At 36.4% G+C, this 23,134-nt stretch overlaps 1 protein-coding gene across 1 annotated transcript in view; it reads right to left on the minus strand.

The window, feature by feature from the left end:
• Positions 1-19,691, minus strand: part of sff (BRSK family serine/threonine-protein kinase sugar-free frosting) — a 48,492-nt gene extending 28,801 nt beyond the window's left edge. The window contains exons 1-9 of the mRNA XM_088272649.1: positions 19,305-19,691; positions 13,932-14,026; positions 11,396-11,481; positions 9,569-9,709; positions 6,048-6,198; positions 5,343-5,558; positions 4,077-4,211; positions 3,245-3,309; positions 1,273-1,417 (exon numbers count right to left, since the gene is read on the minus strand). Of these exons, the coding sequence (XP_088128775.1) occupies positions 1,273-1,417; positions 3,245-3,309; positions 4,077-4,211; positions 5,343-5,558; positions 6,048-6,198; positions 9,569-9,709; positions 11,396-11,481; positions 13,932-14,026; positions 19,305-19,383 (1,113 nt within the window). The 5' untranslated portion in view covers positions 19,384-19,691. The remainder of the gene's footprint in view (positions 1-1,272; positions 1,418-3,244; positions 3,310-4,076; positions 4,212-5,342; positions 5,559-6,047; positions 6,199-9,568; positions 9,710-11,395; positions 11,482-13,931; positions 14,027-19,304) is intronic.
• Between the last annotated feature and the right edge of the window lie 3,443 nt (positions 19,692-23,134).

The raw sequence follows: 23,134 nt of genomic DNA on the forward strand, positions 1-23,134 counted from the left end.
AACCATCCTAATACATCTTCCTTAGTTTGCTGGATAGTGCTCATCTCAGCCTTGCACCCTTTCCTTATATCACCATTGGAACATCTACCATACACGGTCTTGCCGCACTGAGAGGTGGCATCCCGACTGCATCCAGTCTACTCTCATCCTTCCCAAACCATCCCAACCCGCCTTCCTTAGTTTGCCGAATAGTGCTCATCTCAGCCTTGCACCCTTTCCTTATATCACCATTGGAACATCTACCATACATGGTCTTGCCGCACTGAGAGATGGCATCCCGACTGCATCCAGTCTACTCTCATCCTTCCCAAACCATCCCAACCCGCCTTCCTTAGTTTGCTGGATAGTGCTCATCTCAGCCTTGCACCTTTTCCATATATCACCATTGGAACATCTACCATACATGGTCTTGCCGCACTGAGAGATGGCATCCCGACTGCATCCAGTCTACTCTCATCCTTCCCAAACCATCCCAACCCGCCTCCCTTAGTTTGCTGGATAGTGCTCATCTCAGCCTTGCACCCTTTCCTTATATCACCATTAGAACATCTACCATACATGTTCTTGCCGTACTGAGAGACGGCATCCCGACTGCATCCAGTCTACTCTCATCCTTCCCAAACCATCCCAACCCGCCTCCCTTAGTTTGCTGGATAGTGCTCATCTCAGCCTTGCACCCTTTCCTTATATCACCATTAGAACATCTACCATACATGTTCTTGCCGTACTGAGAGACGGCATCCCGACTGCATCCAGTCTACTCTCATCCTTCCCAAACCATCCCAACCCGCCTTCCTTAGTTTGCTGGATAGTGCTCATCTCAGCCTTGCACCCTTTCCTTATATCACCATTGGAACATCTACCATACATGGTCTTGCCGCACTGAGAGATGGCATCCCGACTGCATCCAGTCTACTCTCATCCTTCCCAAACCATCCCAAGCCGCCTTCCTTAGTTTGCTGGATAGTGCTCATCTCAGCCTTGCACCCTTTCCTTATATCACCATTGGAACATCTACCATACATGGTCTTGCCGCACTGAGAGATGGCATTCAGACTGCATTCAGCCTACTTTATATTCCAGGACTCCATCGTGTACTGCCACATTAGCTTCCCTGCTAGGTTTTCATTTTGCCATAACTGATTTCAGAGCACCATTCACTCTGTTCCTAGCATTGACTCTACTTTTTCATCCCAGGAAAACATGTTTCAACATACATATAGGAAAAATTTAGCTAAAAATTTAGTTTAATGAAATTGTGAAAATACTAACTTTGCAAGTGTCTATTCTTTTGCGAGGGGGATCGCCGGTCTCTATGGCTCGACTGCGAAGGAGGCAATCGGTGTCGTCTTCAAACGCTGGTCTCCTCCGCTTCCTTTCCAGCAACAGGAAATAGATCACCTTCTCCGTGTTGTGACTGCAAACGTAATATGACCGAAACCATTAAGATTTCCAGGAGTGATCAGGTCTTTAAGAACAGTGTCCGTCGATGGTTACTTAACATTGGAAGGGACAAGGTGGAAAGTGAATTAATTAAAGTCCAGGTGTAATTATCACACTAAAAAACCTTAAAACATAAATTATTTTTGTATCTCCTGTATGTTATGTTTATAATCTAATCATTAAAAAAAATATATGTATATTAAAAATTTAAAAAAAATATATATAAACTTGTATTACCATGTTAGTATTCGGCTCAACACAGGCCATGCCTAAAGAGCCGTAATACGTATAATAAATGTGTATATGAAATGAATATGTATATTGAATGTATCTATGTATTATGAAAAAAAATTAAAAAAAAAAAATAATAAAAAAAAATATGACATGATCATTTAACAATTCTTGATGCCATGATCATTTAACAATTTTTGATGCCTAGATCATTTAACAATTTTTGATGCCAAGATCATTTAACAATTTTTGATGCCAAGATCATTTATAAATTTTTGATGCCAAGATCATTTAACAATTTTTGATGCCTAGATCATTCAACAATTTTTGATGCCATGATCATTTAGCAATTTTTGATGCCAAGATCATATAACAATTCTTGATGCCATGATCATATAACAATTCTTGATGCCAAGATCATTAAACAATTTTTGATGCCATGATCATTTCACAATTCTTGAGGCCACAATCATTTAACAATTCCTGATGCTATGATCTTTTAACAATTTTTATGACTTTCATATCTTTTTATGGAAATTTTCTCATGATCTTCAGGGCTTTTTACGAGCTTATAATGAGCTTTCATGGGCTCTCATGACTTTTCATCATCATCATCAAACCCTTATCCGCACCCCAATGGTGCATAGGGCACTGCATATAAACGCAGTGTTATCTTAATCGAACCCGGGACCTCCAGAATGATACTCGAGCGTGCTGACCATTACACTATGGAGGCGGACAAAATGACTTTACTGGGTTTTTTAACTCATGACTTTTACTGGGTTTTTAAGTGTTTTCGCTGTATTTTAAAACAGCTTTTAATGAGCATTATAGATCTTCTGGTCGTTTTACAGGCATTTCAAGATCTTTCAAGACTTTTACTAGATTTTTATGAGCTTTTACTGGATTACCACAACAAACTATAGGGCTTTTTACAAGCTTTTCATTAGCATTCAAGGGTTCTTCACGGACAATCCAAGAAAGAAAAATATATATATATATAATAATTTCTTTTAAAAAAAATTGTAAATTGTAAAAAGAAGTGTAAGTCCCTCTCCAAGCACAAGAGCTCAGTCTCTTTTTTGGAGAGAACTGCGTTCTTATTTTTAAGATTGTTAGAAATGTTAATTGGAATTGTAAAAAACATTGTAGCCATATTAAAATAAATAAATAAAATTAAAAAAATACTAGTAAATGGAAGGATAATAATAATAATAATAATAATAATACCCTTATCTGCACCCCAATGGTGCATAGGGCACTGTGTCACATAAACGCAGTGTTATCTTGATCGTTTATACATGAAGGGAAGGTGATCAGCCCTCCGCTTCAGGTACCAGTCCATGGTAATTTTGAATAAATATGACAGTGAAAAAATCACTTATATTTATTTACCCCCCTTGGGAATCGAACCCGGGACCTCCGGAACGGTAGCCGAGCGTGCTGACCATTACAGTACGGAGGCGGAAATGGAAGGATACATACAAAACTGCACATATTGAATGTGAAATGTGAATGTATTAAAAATTTGAGCACACTACATTTTAAGTATTAAATATGATATTCATACCTCGGACTGAGCAGTTCTTGGATGAGTTTCTCACGGTGTTTGAAGCATCCTAAGCTAGAAATAGCCTGAAATAATTCAAACAAAAATATAATTAAAATATGTAATTGTAAAAAGGAGCAGAGGAAGACCGACAAAAAATTGGCATGATCAGGTATGCCAAATACTTGAAAGTGGTCAGGTTAGGGGTCGAAACGATCGGCTGGTATGTATGAGGATCTCCTCATACATACCCACGTTCACGAAGAGGCGAAGAATGTTTGCAAAGACAGAGTGGTGTGACGTTCTATTCTCTCTGCCTACCCCCCTATCACTAGAGAAAGGGTTGTATTACTTAGGGACAATGTAGTTGGCATGCCTCTGGCCAAGCCTGCATCTACGATGTGGTATTTCTAGACTTATCACTACAGAAAGATTTGTACAACTTAGAGGCAATGAAGTTGGCATGCCTCTGGCCAAGCTTGCATCTACGATGTGGTATTTCTAGACTTATCACTACAGAAAGATTTGTACAACTTAGAGGCAATGAAGTTGGCATGCCTCTGGCCAAGCCTGCATCTACGATGTGGTATTTCTAGACTTATCACTACAGAAAGATTTGTACAACTTAGAGGCAATGAAGTTGGCATGCCTCTGGCCAAGCCTGCATCTACGATGTGGTATTTCTAGACTTATCACTACAGAAAGATTTGTTCAACTTAGAGGCAATGAAGTTGGTATGATGGTATGCCTCATGCCAAGCCTGTATCTACAATGATACCACAAGCCTTATCACTAGAGAAAGAGCTGTTTAACTTAGGGCACGTTCACACATATAATCAGTATATTTTAGTACCTGCAGAACGTCAGGGTCCATGGCCTCTACCGTCGGAATGATGTGGGTTTGGACGACCTCCATCATGGGCAGTTCCAGCTCCAGCTCTCCCTTGCCTCCCGCGGTCACCCAGGGATGTCGGTTGATGTCAGTTAGCTTAAAAATATAATATCAATAATTATCATCAATACATCATTCAATCAAAACTAAAACTAACTAACCATCACGCCGCTTCCCCGCAGGGGTAGCAGAGAGAATAGAGCGCCACACCACTCTGTCCTTGCAAACATTCTTCGCCTCTTCCGCGTTCATGCATCTCCTCATACATACCCGCCGATTGTTACGACTCCTAACCTGACCACTTTCAAGTATTTGGCATACCTGATCGTGCCATGTTTTTCTCGGTCTTCCTCTGCTTCTTTTCCCACTAACATTCGCCTCATAAATTTGTTTTACCGTTCTTTCCTCACTCATTCGTTCTACATGTCCAAACCATCTCAACACACCTTTCTTAATTTTATCGATAATGCTCATCTCAGCTTTGCATTCCTTCCTTACTTCACTATTCGCACATCTATCATGCATCGTTTTGTCGCACATTCTTCTGAGAATCGCATTTCGACTGCATTCAGTCTACTTTCATCCTTCGTTTGCCAACTCCATGTTTCACTTTCATACATTGGAGTTGGAACCAGGACTCCGTTGTGCACTGCCAGTTTAGCTTCCGGTGATAGGTTTTTATTTGCTATAACTGATTTAAGTGCACCATTCACTTTGTTCCCAGCATTCACTCTCCTTACTATGTCTTTATCAATCTTTCCCAATCATTCAATCATTTTTGTGAAATTTTACAATGTAAAAACCAATTTAACCATTATTTTGGAATTCACAAAGTAAATTCAATGGTTATAATGTAATTTTACAATGTTTAGCTGATTCAATCATTAATATGGAATTTTTCTAAACAAATGACAAATTGATAATTATTACGGAATTCACATCGAATTGGCATGAGCCAATTAAATTATTTTAAAGGAATTTTACAAAGTAAACGCCGCTTCAATCATTATTAAGGAATTTTACAAAGTAAATACAGATTTGAATGTAGGGAATTTTACAAATTGAATGCCAATTCAATCATTTTCATGGAATTTCAAAAAGTAGATGCCAATTTGATATTCAGTATTTTAAAATAAGACGGAAGGCATCGCAACACATGTCACAATAGATTTAAAGATACACGATTTTAAAGTGGTTATTGATAGTTTGTTAGTTAGCAGTTCTCACCGTGAGCCTCTTGTCCGCGCTGACCTCTATCATGCCCCTGAGCAGCGCCTGGCAGTCCGGCGGCACGAAGTGCGGGATGTGGAACACGCCCCTCTTCACCTTCTCCAGCAGCTGGCGCAGGTTGTCGTCGTCGAAGGGCAGCGCCCCCACGAGCAGCGCGTACAGGATAACACCGCACGACCACACGTCCGCGCGCCGGCCGTCGTACTTCTCGCCCTGGAACAAGGAAAACACCGATTTGAATTTTTTTTTAAAAGAGTAATATTTGTGTTTTTATTATTTACACAAATATTTCAATTTCCTACTTTTTCTGTCAACCTAAGCGGCTCATTATTAGAAATAGGTATTAAATTGTGGTAGATTTTATTAGAGTATGTGTATGGAAATCGTAGTACGCAGCTCAGAGTCATAGATTCTGCGACTTTTCTAGCGCACCGCTGAGCGCCGATTGAATGCGGTCATCCGATAAGCAAGTGGCCGGAAATCGGATCAAACGAAAGCAAACTAATGTAATTATCGCGCTCTCTCCGAGTGGTTGTACCATATTTATTAGTATATAGCATGACTCACCCAAAAGTGGTTAAAACAAAGTTGTTTTATTTTATAAAGTTTATAAAATGTGCCACAAAGTATCTGTGAAAAACATCCAAGAAATGATATGAATGTATGGATTGATAATTGATCATATCCTATGTTGGTACTCACCCTGATAACTTCAGGACACGCGTAGTGGGGAGAGCCACATGAGGTTTCCAGGAGACAGCCGGCCGGTTGGAGGGAAGCCATCCCGAAGTCAGCCACCTTGATGTTGTTCCGCTCGTCCAACAGCAAGTTCTCCGGCTTCAGATCGCGATGGCTGAAACGACAAACCAAGTTCTTCATTATGTTTCACATATTAGCCAATGAATGGGCTAAAATTAATAAATCTTAGTGATAGAAGGGTAATTACTGATTTGGTCCTGTTGTATGAAATTCTTAAAAAATTTTTGGACAGCCCTGATCTCCTAAATCAAATAAAGCTTAGCGTGCGCCAAAGAGGTACTAGGCAAAAATCTGTATTCGCAGTATTTATACATAATGCAAACTATGCCATGTTCTCTCCCATTCCGCGGCTTCAGATGTTAGCCAATGCTTTTGAAAGTATATATTTATTCAAAACACTGTTATCCACCTTGAAGTGTGTACTTTCTCAGCATTTATTCTTCATGTTATAATGGATAAATGTAAACGTTGTGTTTCACGTTGTGTTGTGCTAAATTGGCAGTATACAACGGAGTCCTGGTTCCGACCCTAATGTTTGGAAGTGAAACATGGAGTTGGCAAAAGAAGGATGAAAGTTGACTGAATGCAGTCAAAATACGATCTCTCAGATGAATGTGCAACAAAACGATGTATGATAGATGTTCGAACTGTGAAATAAGGAAGGAATGCAAAGCTGAGACAAGCATAATCGATAAAATTAAGAAAGGTGTGTTGAGATGGTTTGTACATGTTAGAACGAATGAGTGAGGAAAAAACGATAAAATCAATTTATTAGGCGAATGTAATTGGAAAAAGGAGCAGAGGAAGACTGAGAAAAACTTGGCACGATCAAGTATGCCAAATACTTGAAAGTGGTCAGGTTAAGAGTCGAAACAATCGGCGGGTATGTATGAGGAGATGCAACGTGGAAGAGGCGAAGAATGTTTGCAAAGATAGAGTGGTGTGGCGTTCTATTCTCTCTGCTAACCCCTGCAGGGAAACGGCGTGATGGTTAGTTAGTTTTGTGTTTCACTCTCTCTCGCTGCTCGCTGATAGTGTGTGAAGGAGACGTGTATTGACCAGTGCTTACTATTTGTTATTTTAATATTATTTTATGTTCAAGACTTTTTGTTTCTCTAGTAGTGTATTTTTATATTAGATACTGTATATCGCTCACTCCTTTCAAGAACGTCATAAATCAAAATACTTAATTTTTCATGAGAATGTTTTTAAAGTTTACAAATATAATACAATGTATTAAAAATAAATATCAAGCCGCTAACTGAACTTTTTAGGTAAAACCTGAATGTTTTTTCTCCATTTGAAAAATATTAAGTTTATTTTAAAAAATAATTGAACAATACCTTTTGTTCAAATTGCAAAAACAACACTTTCTGCCCTGTAGCGGGTAAATATTAAGTTTAAAATATGCCTCTTTTGCTGGGATATATGTAGTATATTTTCTGGGCATTCCGAAAACATGCATAACTGAAAATTGTCGATTTTTGATTTATGACTTTCTTGAAAGGAGTGAGCGATATGTATTATGTTAAAGGGATTAGCCGTTCAATAAATTAATTTATTAATATAATTCCATCTTCTTTTCCTCCAAAGGTCCCCACTACCGATGTTTGTAATACATTAGAAATGTGGGTTTGTAGCTGACACAGTGGTGAGAACAACATCCCGCAAGCGTTTGAATACCCGCGTAGTCTGGCAAGCGTCATTCTAGAATAGTCTCTCTTACAAGTGCTCCTAGTAACTTATAAATATAGAATGATCCAATATCGAAGAACTATCATCCTTTCGCTGTTCATCTTTGCCAACCGGAACCCACAACATAATACGATATTTATTACATGACCTATTGAACGATCCTGGCTTAGTGTAATTGTATGGAAGCTCACTTTATCCCTCAAGATGGAGTTGGCAAAAGTAGACAAAATGTAGCAGGAATGCAATCTCTCAGTGCGGCAAAACCATGTATAGTAGATAATATTGGGTAATATATCCAAAATTAAACGGGGTTGTGGGATTGAATTCTACTTTTATTTACATATATCGCTCACTCCTTTCAAGAACGTCATAAATATAAAATTGTCAATTTTCAGTTGTGCATGTTTTCGGAATGCCCATAAAATGTACTTTATCCCAGCAAAAGAGGCATATTTTAACTTGTTATTTAGTTGTTTTTGCATTTTGAAGAAAAGGTATTGTTTAATTATTTTTTAAATAAACTTAATATTTTTCAAATGGAGAAAAAACCTTCAGGTTTTAGCTAAAAAGATCTGTTGCACAGTAAAAAGTTCTAAAAGTGGCTCCATATTTATTTTCAATGCACAGTATTATATTTTTAAACTTTAAAAACGTTCTCCTGAAAAATCAAGTTTTTTTGATTTTTGACGTTCTTGAAAGGAGTGAGCGATATATGATAATATGTGAATGGTTTCCTCTTATTAAGACATTATCAAACACTGACTAAAAATATTTACAATATGTCCTTATATATCGTTAGTACAATAATTGCTACTATTAGGTCTAGGGGTAGGGGGTCGAAATCCACATTCCCCCACTGAAATACCCACCATTATATGAACCCCTAGATCTAATAATAGCATTTATTGTTAGTATATAAAGACATTTTAGGTCTAGGAGTTCATATAATGGTGCGTATCTCCTAATAATAGCAATTATTGTTGGGATATAAGGACATTTTAGATCTAGGGGTATATATAATGGTGGGTATTTCAGTGGGTAGTGTGGATTTCGACCCCCTAGACTTATAGTATTATTATTATTATTATTATTATTACCCCTAGACTTAATAGTAGCAATTATTGTACTAACAATATATAAGGACACTTTGTCAATATTTTTAGTCAGTGTTAGATAATGTCTTAATGAGAGGAAACGCGTCACATATTATCATATACAAATATAAATAAAAGTAGAATTCAATCCAATAACCCTGTTTAATTTTGGAGATATTACCCAACAATTCAATTTGGAATTCTACCAACTGTCTGCAGTTACAATAAATATGGTAAATATTCCACCGAAAAATATATTCGACCGAAAGAGACTTGGCACGATCAAATCAATCAGAACCTAAAGTCTGCGTAATCGGAGAACATGTATGACTAGACGAATGGATGTGAAGGAGGCGAGGAGAGTCAGGACAAAAGAGTGTGGCGTTCCATCCTCTCTGGGGGAAAAGGCGTGATGGTAGTAGTAGTAGTAGTTCCAATGGTGATATAAGGAAAGGGTGCAAGGCTGACATGAGCACTATCCAGCAAACCAAGAAAGTTGTGTTGAGATGGTTTGGGAATTTCAATCAAATGAGTGAAGAAATAATAGTAATAACAGATAAACCGAAGACAGTAAGAGCAAACATTTTATATGTGTAGTCAATCCAGACTACTAGACTCCGAGAAGGTGAAGCTCCTACCACCAAGACAAGTAAGTTAGTTAGCTAGTTAGTGTACCATATGGAGTGGCTGTGACAGAAGTCCAGGGCCGAGATGATCTGTCGGAAGAACCTCCTAGCCTCCTTGGGAGTCAATCTACCCTTCTTCACCAGGTAGTCGAACAGCTCTCCACCGGACACGTGTTCCAAGACCAGATATCTGAAAATATACAGGACTCTATTAATACTTTTTGTGTGCTAAAAAGACAACACAAACAGTTGCGAGATTTGAAACTGTTTTTAAACAGTTGCGTTATTCATAGCTGTTATTTCTCAAATAGTTGCGGGGTTTTGAAAAGGTTAGTCAATTTGATACTGTTATTTTTTAAACAGTTCCGTAGTTCAGAGCTGATATATTTTAAACAGTCGGGGGATTTAAAACAGGTTTGTGATTTGTGACTGTCATTTTTTAACAATTGCGTTGTTCATAGTGTTTTATTTTTTAAACCATTGAGGGATTTGAAAACAGTTTCATTATACATAGCTGTTATTTTTGAACAGTTGCATGATTGAAACTGTACTTTTTAAACAGTTGCAATATTCATAGCTGTTATTTTTGAACAGTTGCATGATTGAAACTGTACTTTTTAAACAGTTGCATTATTCATAGCTGCTATTTTTGAACGGTTGCATGATTTTTTTTACTTATTTTATTTTTATTATTTTTATTTATTTCATAATACATAGAAACATTCAAATATACATATTTATTTCATAGATACATTTACTATATGTATTACGGCTCTTTAGGCATGGCCTGTGTTGAGCCGAATACTAACATGGTAATACAATTTTTGTATTTATTTTTTTATTTTTTAATTATATATATATATATTTTTTTTAATTATTAGATTATATACATAACATACAGGAGATACAATTAATAATTTACAGTATAAAGGTTTTTCAATCAGATAATTACACCTGGACTTTAATTAATTCACTTTCTACCTTGTCCCTTCCAATGAGAAGCAACCATCGACGGACACTGGTCTTAAAGACACTCTTGAAACTATATTTTTAATTTTCTATGGATATATTTTCATTTTATATAGATATGCTTGTCTTCGCATGCCTTGTCAGGTCCACCAAACCACGTCTTGATCCTTGAACAGTTCTTCGGACCCTCCTATTCTTAGAGCTTGGTATATCGCTCACTCCTTTCAAGAACGTCATAAATCAACAATCGTAATTTTCAGTTGTGCATGTTTTCGGAATGCCCAGAAAATGTACTATATCTCAGCAAAAGAGGCATATTTTTAACTTAATATTTACCCGCTACAGGGCAGATAGTGTTGTTTTGCATTTTGAAGAAAAGGTATTGCTCAATTATTTTTTAAATATATAAAAATAAATAAAAAATAAAACCCTCATCCGCACCCCAATGGTGCATAGGGCACTGCGTCATATAAACGCAGTGTTATCTTGATCGTTTTACGCATGAAGGAAAGGTGATCAGCCCTCCGCTTCAGGTACCAGTCCAAGGTAATATTGAATAAATATTACAGTGAAAAAATCACTCATATTTATTTTACCCCCCCTGGGAATCCAACCCGGAACCTCCAGAACGGTAGCCGAGCGTGCTGACCATTACACTACAGAGACGGACATATACTAAATATTTTTCAAATGTAGAAAAAACCTTCAGGTTAAAGATCTGTTGCACAGTAAAAAGTTCAATAAGTGGCTTGATATTCATTTTTAACACATTGTATACTATGTTTTTAAACTTTAAAAACGTTCTCCTGAAATATCAAGTTGTTTGATTTATGACGTTCTTGAAAGGAGTGAGCGATATATGAGCGAGAGACAAGAGTGACCATGGAAGAAGTTAGTAGATACTCACAAGTACTTGTTATTCTCATAGACGTCCGACAGTCCTAGGACGTGGGGGTGGTCGATCAGCTTCATGATGGCGATCTCCCGTTCCACCTGCAATAAGATCTTCAATTCAGCATCTACAATTTAGCATTTAGCAAAAGCCACTTGTGCCCAATGCACCTAAATATCTGTAATGTATTTATATACCTCTCGGATCATCACTATCACTTGGTTCTACCCAAGAAAGGACACTTTCCATTCCTCGCCATAACACATCATCCTTCAGTAATTCCTTCTCTGTCCAAGCGGCCAGACTATGGAATGAATCACCTCTCCGCGTAAACAAATGCACCTTCTCTAATAACTTGCAAGAAACGTCTGAGACATTACTATCTATCATTAGTATCCTAACTGTCCATCAAACCTTCTCCTTTCATCGCTATAACACATCATTCTTCAGTAATTCCTTCTTTGTCCAAGCGGCCAGACTATGGAATGAATTACCTCTCCGCGTAAACAAATGCACCTTCTCTAATAACTTTTAAGAAACATCTGAGACATTACTATCTATCATTAGAATCCTAACTGCCCATCAAACCTTCTCCTTTCATCGCTATAACACATCATTCTTCAGTAATTCCTTCTCTGTCCAAGCGGCCAGACTATGGAATGAATTACCTCTCCGCGTAAACAAATGCACCTTCTCTAATAACTTTTAAGAAACGTCTGAGACATTACTATCTATCATTAGTATCCTAACTGTCCATCAAACCTTCTCCTTTCATCGCTATAACACATCATTCTTCAGTAATTTCTTCTCTGTCCAAGCGGCCAGACTATGGCATGAATTACCTCTCCGCGTAAACAAATGCACCTTCTCTAATAACTTTTAAGAAACGTCTGAGACATTACTATCTATCATTAGAATCCTAACTGTCCATCAAACCTCCTCCCTCTACCTCCTTCCCTAAACTCCCTTTTTTCTTTGCCCTCCTTATTATCATCTAGTGTTACTTATGTTTTGTCATATGCGACAGATAGAGGCACAGATAGATCTTGAGGATCTATAAAAAGATGAAGAAGAAGAAGAATAATTAAGCATCAAAAGGTTGAATCCATTGGTCGGAACATGTGGGAGACAACGAGGTATCAAACAGGGCTGGGGTGTAGATCCTTACTAAATAAAGTAGTCAAATGGAAAGGGCATATTATAAGGTAATATTTGAGATAATTCAAGCCTGGCCTTTGGAATGAAGACTTTAAACTTGTATAAATTCTTGATAGTATTAAATAAATCATATTAGTGCCTACAATTTATGCAAGGAAGAACTAGAAGTGCATGTGATTATATTATACATACATATAAATTTATTTATATGCTTAGATGGTCAGCTGGGGTGTTTCTTAGAGACATAATAAAGAGTTCACGCATTTGTGGAAGCCTGGCTGTAACAGCCATCAATAGTAAGGTAGAGGAAAGGTAGCAGAGATGGTATGGGCACATAGGACGCAGAGAACCTGATCATATTGTGAACCAGACAATCGTTGTGGATCTTCCTCGAAAGACATCTAGAGGAAGACCAAAGAATTCATGGATGCTGCAGAAAGGTAACATGATTCGAAGGCATTACCAAGGTAACGTTGTTATGATAGAAGGGCCTACAGCCTGAGGACGAGGAGAGCGACTTATTCAGATGGACTCAACACGTTCAACATATTCAGACATACTTAACACACTAAAGATATTGAGAACATTCAACATATTGAGACACATTCAAGATATTGAAACACGCAACATATTGAGACCCGCTCAACATACTGCACATAATGTGCAATTTATAGTGATATATTCAAAATATTGAGACACATTCAACGTACTCAGCACGTTGAAAGTTTTGTGACACATGCAACATATTGAGACACACGTAACATATTGAAACACACTCAACATACTGCACATACAGTGACACATTGAAAATATTGAGACACATTCAACATATTCAGACGTACTCGACACATACAACATACTCAGCACATTAAACGTTTTGTAAACCTTCAACATATTGAGACACACTTAACATTTTCAGACACAATCAACATATTTAAACCTATTCATCCCATTCAACAAATTTAGACAAATTATACATACTTGTTCAGACACACTCAACATACATACTCAGACACACTCAACCTACATACTCAGACACACTCAACCTACATACTCAGACACACTCAACATAACATTTTCAGACACATTCAACCTACATATTCAGACACACTCAACATACATATTAAGCCACACTAAAAGTACCTTCATCAAGACAAACAAACATATTTGGTCACATTCAACATACATATTCAGACAAATTCAACCTACATATTCAGACACATTCAACCTACATATTCAGACACATTCAACCTACATACTCAGACACATTCAACCCACATATTCAGACACATTCAACCTACATATTCAGACACATTCAACCTACATACTCAGACACACTCAACATACATAATCAGACACACTCAACATACATATTAGGCCACACTCAACGTACCTTCATCAGGACCGACTCGCTGAGCTTCTCCCTGTTGATGATCTTGATAGCCACCTTCTTCCCCAGAACGCAGTGCACTCCCAACTTAACGAGACCTGAAACCAAACAGATTACACCCTTTACATTGTGGCGTTCCATCCTCTCTGCCTACCCCTGCGGTGAAACGGCGTGATAGTAGTAGTGCTAGTAGTAGAGCCTACTCGCCACAACTACCTAATTTTGACAAAACAAAAAGCTTCTTTCATCTCACCATAGATGTCTCTAGTGAAATTCTAGTGATTCAAGCACTATGTTTTGAATTTGAACCATATATATAGAAGTTCCAAGAATTTGAGTAGTGTGGTTGTCAATCATTGGTAAAATGGTTAATGTTGCACGTGTGTAAAGTGATCACATAAACCAGCCTATGACGGTCGTAAGCCCTGTAAATGCCAAGACTTCCATATTCTTCTTCATCTATGTTGAGATGTCAAAAAAAAATTAAAAAAACAACTTCTAATTATGTTCATTAAATTCGAAACAAACTGTTTGAATTCACTTAAATTTCACTGGAGACATCTATGATGAGATGGGAGAAGGTTTTTATTGAGCGGAAACTCTTTACTTTGTATGTGAGGTCCGAATCCTGGATTATAATCACATACTCGAGAAACGCTAATAGAATTGGTGAATGCTTAATGTGACCATACGTCCCGTTTTGAACGGGACCGTCCCGTTTTTCGACAGCCTGTCCCGTATAAAACAAAATATTTTTTTCATATTTTTATTATTTATTCCTTTTATTTTCTTTATCAACATTCCTTTCCTTTTTATTAATACATAAAACTATGAAAAATGTGTGTTTTCTTGAATATACATACTATTATGTAAACATTGGTAGATGTCCCGTTTTGAGGACAAAAATAAATGGTTACGTTATAGAATGCTACACAATGTGTGTGTAAAGTGATCACTAGACCAGCCTATGACAGTCTAAAAATCATGTGCATACCCAGACTTCCATATTCTTCTTCTTCATCTTTGTTGAGATGTCAAAAAATAATACTAAGTTTATAAAATGTACCGCAAAGCGTAAAACACATAAAAAAAAACTAAATATGAATATTGAGTGCAATTAATGGTCGAGATAACACTGCTCCTACACGACGCAGTGCCCTATGCACCATTTATTTGGTGCGGGTAAGGGTTAAAAGAAGGAGTTATTTCTACATTCGTTGCACACCATGAAAATATGAATCTTGAATGCGATTAACGGTCAGGATAACACTGCTCCTACACGATGCAGTGCCCTATGCACCATTTGGTGCGGGTAAGGGTTAAAAGAAGAAGTTATCTCTACATTCGTTGCACACCATGAAAATATTAATCTTGATTGCGATTAACGGTCAAGATAACACTGCTCCTACACGATGCAGTGCCCTATGGACCATTTGGTGCGGGTAAGGGTTAAAAGAAGAAGATATTTCTACACTCATTCGTTGCACATGCCCATGAACATATGAATCTTGAATGCGATTAACGGTCAGGATAACACTGCTCCTACACGACGCAGTGCAATATGGACCATTTAGTGCGGGTAAGGGTTAAAAGAAGAATATATTTCTACACTCATTCGTTGCACATGCCCATGAACATATGAATCTTGAGTGCGATTTAACGGTCAAGATAACACTACTTCTACACGATGCAGTGCCCTATGGACCATTTAGTGCGGGTAAGGGTTAAAAGAAGATATTTCTACACTCATTCGTTGCACTTGCCCGTGAAAATATGAATTCAATTAACGGTTAAGATAACACAGCTGTCCAAAGATTTGTTTTTTTTTGCATTTTTGGACTAAGTAGAATCTTAGTCCAAAAATGCAAAAAAACGTACTACAAAAAAATGTCCCTTACTGTGTTTTGAGATTGGACAGCCGGACACTGCTTCCATACGATACAGTGCCCTATGCACCATTTGGTGCGGATGATGATAGAAAGAAGAGGGGAAATCGCGTGACTCGAACGTAGAAATGGATGGATTCACGTTCGCAGTGAGTTTGACCCCTAAACTGTTAGTATTTAGGTCAGTAGGCTGTAGCTACCCTTACAATAGTAGGTATTCCAGTACTGCAGTCGGCCATATATATATCGCTCACTCCTTTCAAGAACGTCATAAATAAAAAATCGACCATTTTCAGTTGTGCGTGTTTTCGGAATGTCCAGAAAATGTACTATATCCCAGCAAAAGCGGCATATTTTTAACTTAATATTTACCCGCTACAGGGCAGAAAGTGTTGTTTTTGCATTTTGAAGAAAAGGTATTGTTTAATTATTTTTTTAAAAATATGCTTAAATATTTTTCAAATGCAGAAAAAACCTTCAGGTTTTACCTAAAAAGTTCTGTTGCACAGTAAAAAGTTCAATAAGTGGCTTGATATTTATTTATAATAACAACATTTTGAGTGTGTCCAAATACTTGGACCTCACATACTAATAAAAGAGTTTCTGCTTAGTAAAAAGCTTCTTTACATCTCACCAATATATGTCTCTAGTGAAGTTCTAGTGATTCAAGAACAAGGTTTCTAAATTGGTTCATATATATAGAACTTCCAAGAATTTGAGTAGTGTGGTTGTCAATAATGGATAGAATTAGTGAATGTTACACGTGCGTAAAGTGATCACTTAAACCAGCCTATGACGGTCGTAAGCCCCGTAAATGCCCAGACTTCCATATTCTTCTTAATCTTTGATGAAATGTCAAAAAACAAAAAAATATGAAAATAACTCCTGTAATTGGAGATAATCCAGATTTTGTGAACAAGTATTTGGACACACTCAAAATGTTGTAAATAAAATAAATATATGAGACGAATGAAGATGGAAATAGAAGCAGGAAAAACCGACGAAAACTTGGCATGATCAAGAATTTTAATTACATGAATGTGGTCAAGTCAGAAGTCGTAATAATCGGCGGGTATGTATGTATAAAGAGATGCATTATTTGGAAAAGGTGAATATTGTTCGTAAAAACAGAGCAATTTGCCGTGGCGTTCTGTTCTCTGTGCCTACTTTTGCATTGAAGCAACGTTATAGTATTTTTATGAGTATGTATATATATATATATATATATATATATATATATATATATATATATATATATATATATATATATATATATATATATATATATATATATATATATATATATATATATATATATATATATATATTTATATATATATATATATATATATATATATATATATATATATATATATATATATATATATATATATATATATATATATATATATATATATATATATATATATTTATATATATATATATATATATATATATATATATATATATATATATATATATATATATATATATATATATATATATATATATATATATATATATATATATATATGTATATATAATGGTCAGCACGCTCGGCTACTGTTCTGGAGGTCCCGGGTCCGATTCCCAAGGGGGTAAAATAAATATAAGTGATTTTTTCACTGTAATATTTATTCATTATTATCACCCTGGACTGGTACCAGAAGCGGAGGGCTGATCACCTTTCCTTCATGTGTAAACGATCAAGATAACACTGCGTTTATATGACGCAGTGCCCTATGCATCATAGGGGGGCGGATAAGGGTTTTATATATATATATATATATATATATATATATATATATATATATATATATATATATATATATATATATATATATATATATATATTTATATATATATATATATATATATATATATATATATATATATATATATATATATATATATATATATATATATAAATTAGCCAATTAATTTCTATGTATAATTATACATACTCCATATTTTGTATTAGCGCCTAAATACAGGCAATCGGTATAACAGTGATTTTTTTTCTGAAATTTATTTAATACTATTCTGAAGTTTTTTGTCATTTGTGTAGCTTTCCTTCACTTATTTAACCATCAATAAAACACCGCATCAGTACGACGCAGTGCCCTATTCACCATTGCGTGCGGATAAGGGTTAAAAAAAGTCATTATAAGAACAATGAGTACCTGTTAGAAGGATGAAAGTAGACTGAATGCAGTCGATATGCGATCTCTCAGAAGAATGTGCGACAAAACGATGTTTGATAGATGTTCGAATAGTGAAATAAGGAATGAATGCAAAGCTGAGATAAGCATTATCAATAAAATTAAGAAAGGTGTGTTGAGATGGTTTGGACATGTAGAACGAATGAGTGAGGAAAGAGCGGTAAAACAAATTTGTGAGGCGAATGTTAGTGGGAAAAGAAGCAGAGGAAGACCGAGAAAAACATGGCGGGATCAGGTATGCCAAATACTTGAAAGCGGTCAAGTTAGGAGTCGTAACAATCGGTGGGTATGTATGCGGAGATGCATGAACGTGGAAGAGGCGAAGAATGTTTGCAAGGACAGAGTGGTGTGGCGCTCTATTTTCTCTGCCTACCCCTGCGGAAAAGCGGCGTGATGATTACTTGGTTAGTTTTAGTTTAGTACCTATTAAAAGTTCTTAGAAGTATAATAACACTCTCCTTATCATTCACCGTTAACTTTGTGTAATACCACTTAAAAACACTACTGGTATTACACAAAGTTAAGGATGAATGATAAAGAGAATGTTATATTCTTCTTCTCCTTCTTTTTCTAACCCTTATCCTCACCCAATGGTGCATAGGGCACTGCATCATATAAACGCAATGTTATCTTGATCGTTGACACTTGAAGGAAAGGTGATCGGCCCTCCGCTTCAGGTACCAGTCCAGGGTAATATGAAATAAATATTTATTTGTAAGCAATGTTGGCCTCTTCTACATTCATGAGAAGATGCATATATCGGTATACCGATACGTATAATTGTGACAATAATGTCTTAATGTCAAACACAGAGTGTTTGATAATGTCTTAGTAGGACGAAACGCGTCACATATTATGATGTTTATGTAAATAAAATAGAATTCAATATAATAATCGTGTCTAAATTTGGATATATTACATGACAATTCAAAAAATATAAATCAATTTGGTTAGTGCTTTGAGATAAGTATTTATTTTTTAAACCCTTATCCGCACCAAATGGTGCATAGGGCACTGCTTCATATAAACGCAGTGTTATCTTGATCGTTTACACATGAAGGGAAGGTGATCAGCCCTCTACTTCAGGTACCAGTCGAGGGTAATATTAAATAAATATTACAGCGAAAAAATCACTTATATTTATTTTACCCCCCCTGGGAATCGAACCCAGGACCTCCAGAACGGTAGTCGAGCCTGCCGACCATTACACTACGGAGGCGGACGGTATTTTTTAGGGGGTGGTATTTTAAAGAGGGTCAAAAGCGCACCTGTTTGGCCTTTGCCCAGGGTCTTCTCGAGGCGATAGGGGCCCACATACTGCTGGCCTTCGGCCGGTTCCTTCTGCATGGTAGCTAGAGGTCTGCCAAGGTGCCCGCGGCTCCGGAGCTCATAGCGCCCGGCGCCAGTTGCAGCCGACCCCCACTCATCTCTCGGCCCACATGGCGGGCTCCGGGGCTACAAACCGCTTTTCCCACTCAACCAACCCATGCCAGGGAAAACCCCATAAAACGAGCTGTCCAGACCGCGTACAATATCGAAAATATCACTTGAGAAACGTCCTTGATCGATATTTCAATTTGCGATGTATCAAAAACTCGAATCACATAAATTCATGGATTTTAACACAATTTTACCATAAAAAACTCCTTAAATTGCTGAAATTCGGGTAGGTACGTGTTAAATGTTCAAATTACTCACATCGTAGTCATACAGGAGAAAGTGACTAAGTGCATTTTTTTACAAAAACGTGACATTGTCTATTTGATATCTTACTAGCTTAATATTGCCCTGAAAAACATCCCGAAGGATTTTAAACTTGGAAGTATAATATATTGACTTGGTAAAAACGACTAACTGCATTGACGTTTATTTTGTTGCCAAGCAAAAGTGACTTAAATGGCCCTCCTGAACATTTTACGTTTTGGTAGTTGGTCACTTTCTCCTGTACGACTACGATATTCTTCTCCTTCCTGCTAAATCTATTATTTTAAATCATACCATTTTTTTAAAATCTTGAATGTTTTTTAATAGTTTTATGACATAAATGTGGAATTGTTTAATTGGCTTTTTTTAACGTGACTATTTTAGTTAATGTAATGTAATCTTTATTATTTTTAATGTAACTATTGTTTATTTTATATTTTTTTATGTGTAAAGCTGTACAATTCCCGAACAAATAAAATAAAATAAAAAAAATAAAAAATATTCATGGATATTTAACACAACTTTATCGTTAAAACACTTATCAAATTAAACATTAAAAACCCCTAAAAATCCGAATGTAAAATTACTAAAATTTGGCATAAAAACACTCCACAAAATGCTGAAATTCAGGTAGATACGTGTTTATATATTTTGCAAAAATTTTTCATGAAAGCACCTCTCAAATTAAACATCAAACATCCCTAAAAATCCGAATGAAAATTACTAAAATTTGTCATAAAAACACTCCTCAAATCGCTGAAATTGAGGTAAGTACGTGTCAAAAGCTCGAATTACTGAAAAGCACGGATATTTTACACAACTTTATTATTAAAACACCCCTTAAATTAAAAATCAAACACCCCTGAAAATCCGAATGAAAATTACTAAAATTTGTCATAGAAACACTCCTCGAATCGCTGAAATTCAGGTAGGTACGTGTCAAAAACTCGAATCACTCAAATGCATGTATATTTGACCCGTAATAACTCAACATTCGTCAGGCGGACTACGCAATTAAAAACGTGAAACATAATCAAAAGTATTTCTTAAAAATAGGAACCGGTTACATGGCACTTTGTTAGGAATGAATGTCAGAGACATTTGACAATAAATCAGTAGTCCGCACAGCTACTACATATCGCTCACTCCTTTCTACAACGTCATATATAAAAAAAAACTCGATTTTTCAGGAGATCGTTTTTAAAGTTCAAAAATATAATACAATGTATTAAAAATGAATATCAAGCCACTTATTGAACTTTTTACTGTGCAACAGATCTTTTGAGGTAAAACCTGGAAGTTTTTTCACCATTTGAAAAATATTTTGTTTATTAAAAAAAAAAATTATAACCCTTATCCGCACCTAATGGTGCATAGGGCACTGCATCAAATTGACGCAGTGTTATCTTGATCATTACTTACATGAAGGCAAGGTGATCACTCTTGCTTCAGGAACCAGTCCAGGGTAATATTGAATAAATATTACGGTGTTAAATCACTAATATTTATTTTCACCCCCCCCTGGGAATCGAACCCGGGACCTCCAGCACGGTAGCTAAACACGCTGACCATTACACACCGGAGGCGGACATAATAATAAAACAATACCTTTTCTTCAAAATGCAAAAACAACACTTTCTGCCCTGTTGCGGGTAAATATTTAGTTAAAAATATGCCGCTTTTGCTGGGATATAGTACATTTTCTGAGCATTCCGAAAACATGCACTGAAAATTGACGATTTTTGATTTATGACGTTGTTGAACGGAGGGAGGGATATGTCAATATTGTGCGATCCATAAATGGCATTATAAATATACAAATATAGTTCAGTTATCTAATGTTAACTGAACTTTATGATAAAAACAACCCTTAAGGTGCTGAAATTAAATTCAGCTACGTGCCAAAACCTCGAATCACTCAAATGCATACAATTTTTTTTAAATTTATCATAAAAACACCCCACAAATTACTGAAATTCAGCTAGGAAAAACAAAAAAATTCCACGTAAAAATCATTTAACATACGAAAACACATGAAATAAGTAATTCAAAACTTTAAAGACGGCCCCGTTATCAAAATCAATCGATATTTTAACTTCATACCACACGTCAAACACTTGAATCGCTCAAACACACGTATATTTTAAAACTTGGTCATTATATGTGTGTAAAATATGAATTTTCACAAGCGTTTTTCAACGCTGCCTTCGAATATGCCTCAAGGAAAGCGTCAAAAGTTCCCTTAAGCATATCAACACATGTTGGAATGGAAAAATCAATACGGAGCTCAGCGCGATCTTGACTCGGACACCCCTACACGGCACTAAAACGCAATTCGACACAAATTGTACGAAGTATACTATAAAAACAAACTAAAAACACTGTGGAATCTACAATATATACTGTATTTTGCTTCTAAAAACGTATTAAATCGGTGAAAATTGCTTCCAATGTCTTCAATGCACTGCGGACAAATTTCGCGAACATCTAGACTTGAATACGTATAGAAAAACCCCGATAACTCCGCGCGAATCGATTTAAAATTATTTAAAAACAGTTTAGTTATGAAAAGCGATGTTTTATTTACGATTTATATTTATTTATCCCGACTTTTTCCCTTCGTAATGTATAAAAATGTACACTCAGGATGTGTTGTGGAGTTTTTGGCGCATGCGCCTTTCGTTGACAGAGCGACAACCTAATAGGGTTGGTTTCACCCTTCCTAGCAGTATAAATTGCCTCACGAGACTCCCCCTTGCGATATTTACGCATGCTAAGCCAAGAGGGGGTATCTGTACGCCCTCACACAAGCGAAATGAGTCATATTACACAATGCTTAACAATAAAATTGACAATTTTTTTTCTTATAAGCCTTGTATTTTACAATTTATATTTGAAGCGCTAACTTTGTGATTTTCCAGTTAAAACTAACTAACTAACCATCACGCCGCTTCCCCGCAGGGGTAGGCAGAGAGAATAGAGCGCCACATCACTCTGTACTTGCAAACATTCTTCGCCTCTTCCGCGTTCATGCATCTCCTCATACATACCCGCCGATTGTTACGACTCCTAACCTGACCACTTTCAAGTATTTGGTACACCTGATCGTGCCATGTTTTTCTCGGTCTTCCTCTGCTTCTTTTCCCGCTAGCATTCGCCTCGTAAATTTGTTTTACCGTTCTTTCCTCACTCATTCGTTCTACATGTCCAAACCATCTCGACACACCTTTCTTAATTTTATCGATAATGCTTATCTCAGCTTTGCATTCCTTCCTTATTTCACTATTCGCACATCTATCATACATCGTTTTGTCGCACATTCTTCTGAGAGATCGCATTTCGACTGCATTCAGTCTACTTTCATCCTTCTTTTGCCAACTCCATGTTTCACTTC

Source organism: Brachycentrus maculatus, unplaced genomic scaffold (assembly GCF_059751285.1).
Source record: "Brachycentrus maculatus isolate JH-2025_06_01 unplaced genomic scaffold, ASM5975128v1 h1tg000513l, whole genome shotgun sequence".
NCBI classification, from domain to species: domain Eukaryota; kingdom Metazoa; phylum Arthropoda; class Insecta; order Trichoptera; family Brachycentridae; genus Brachycentrus; species Brachycentrus maculatus.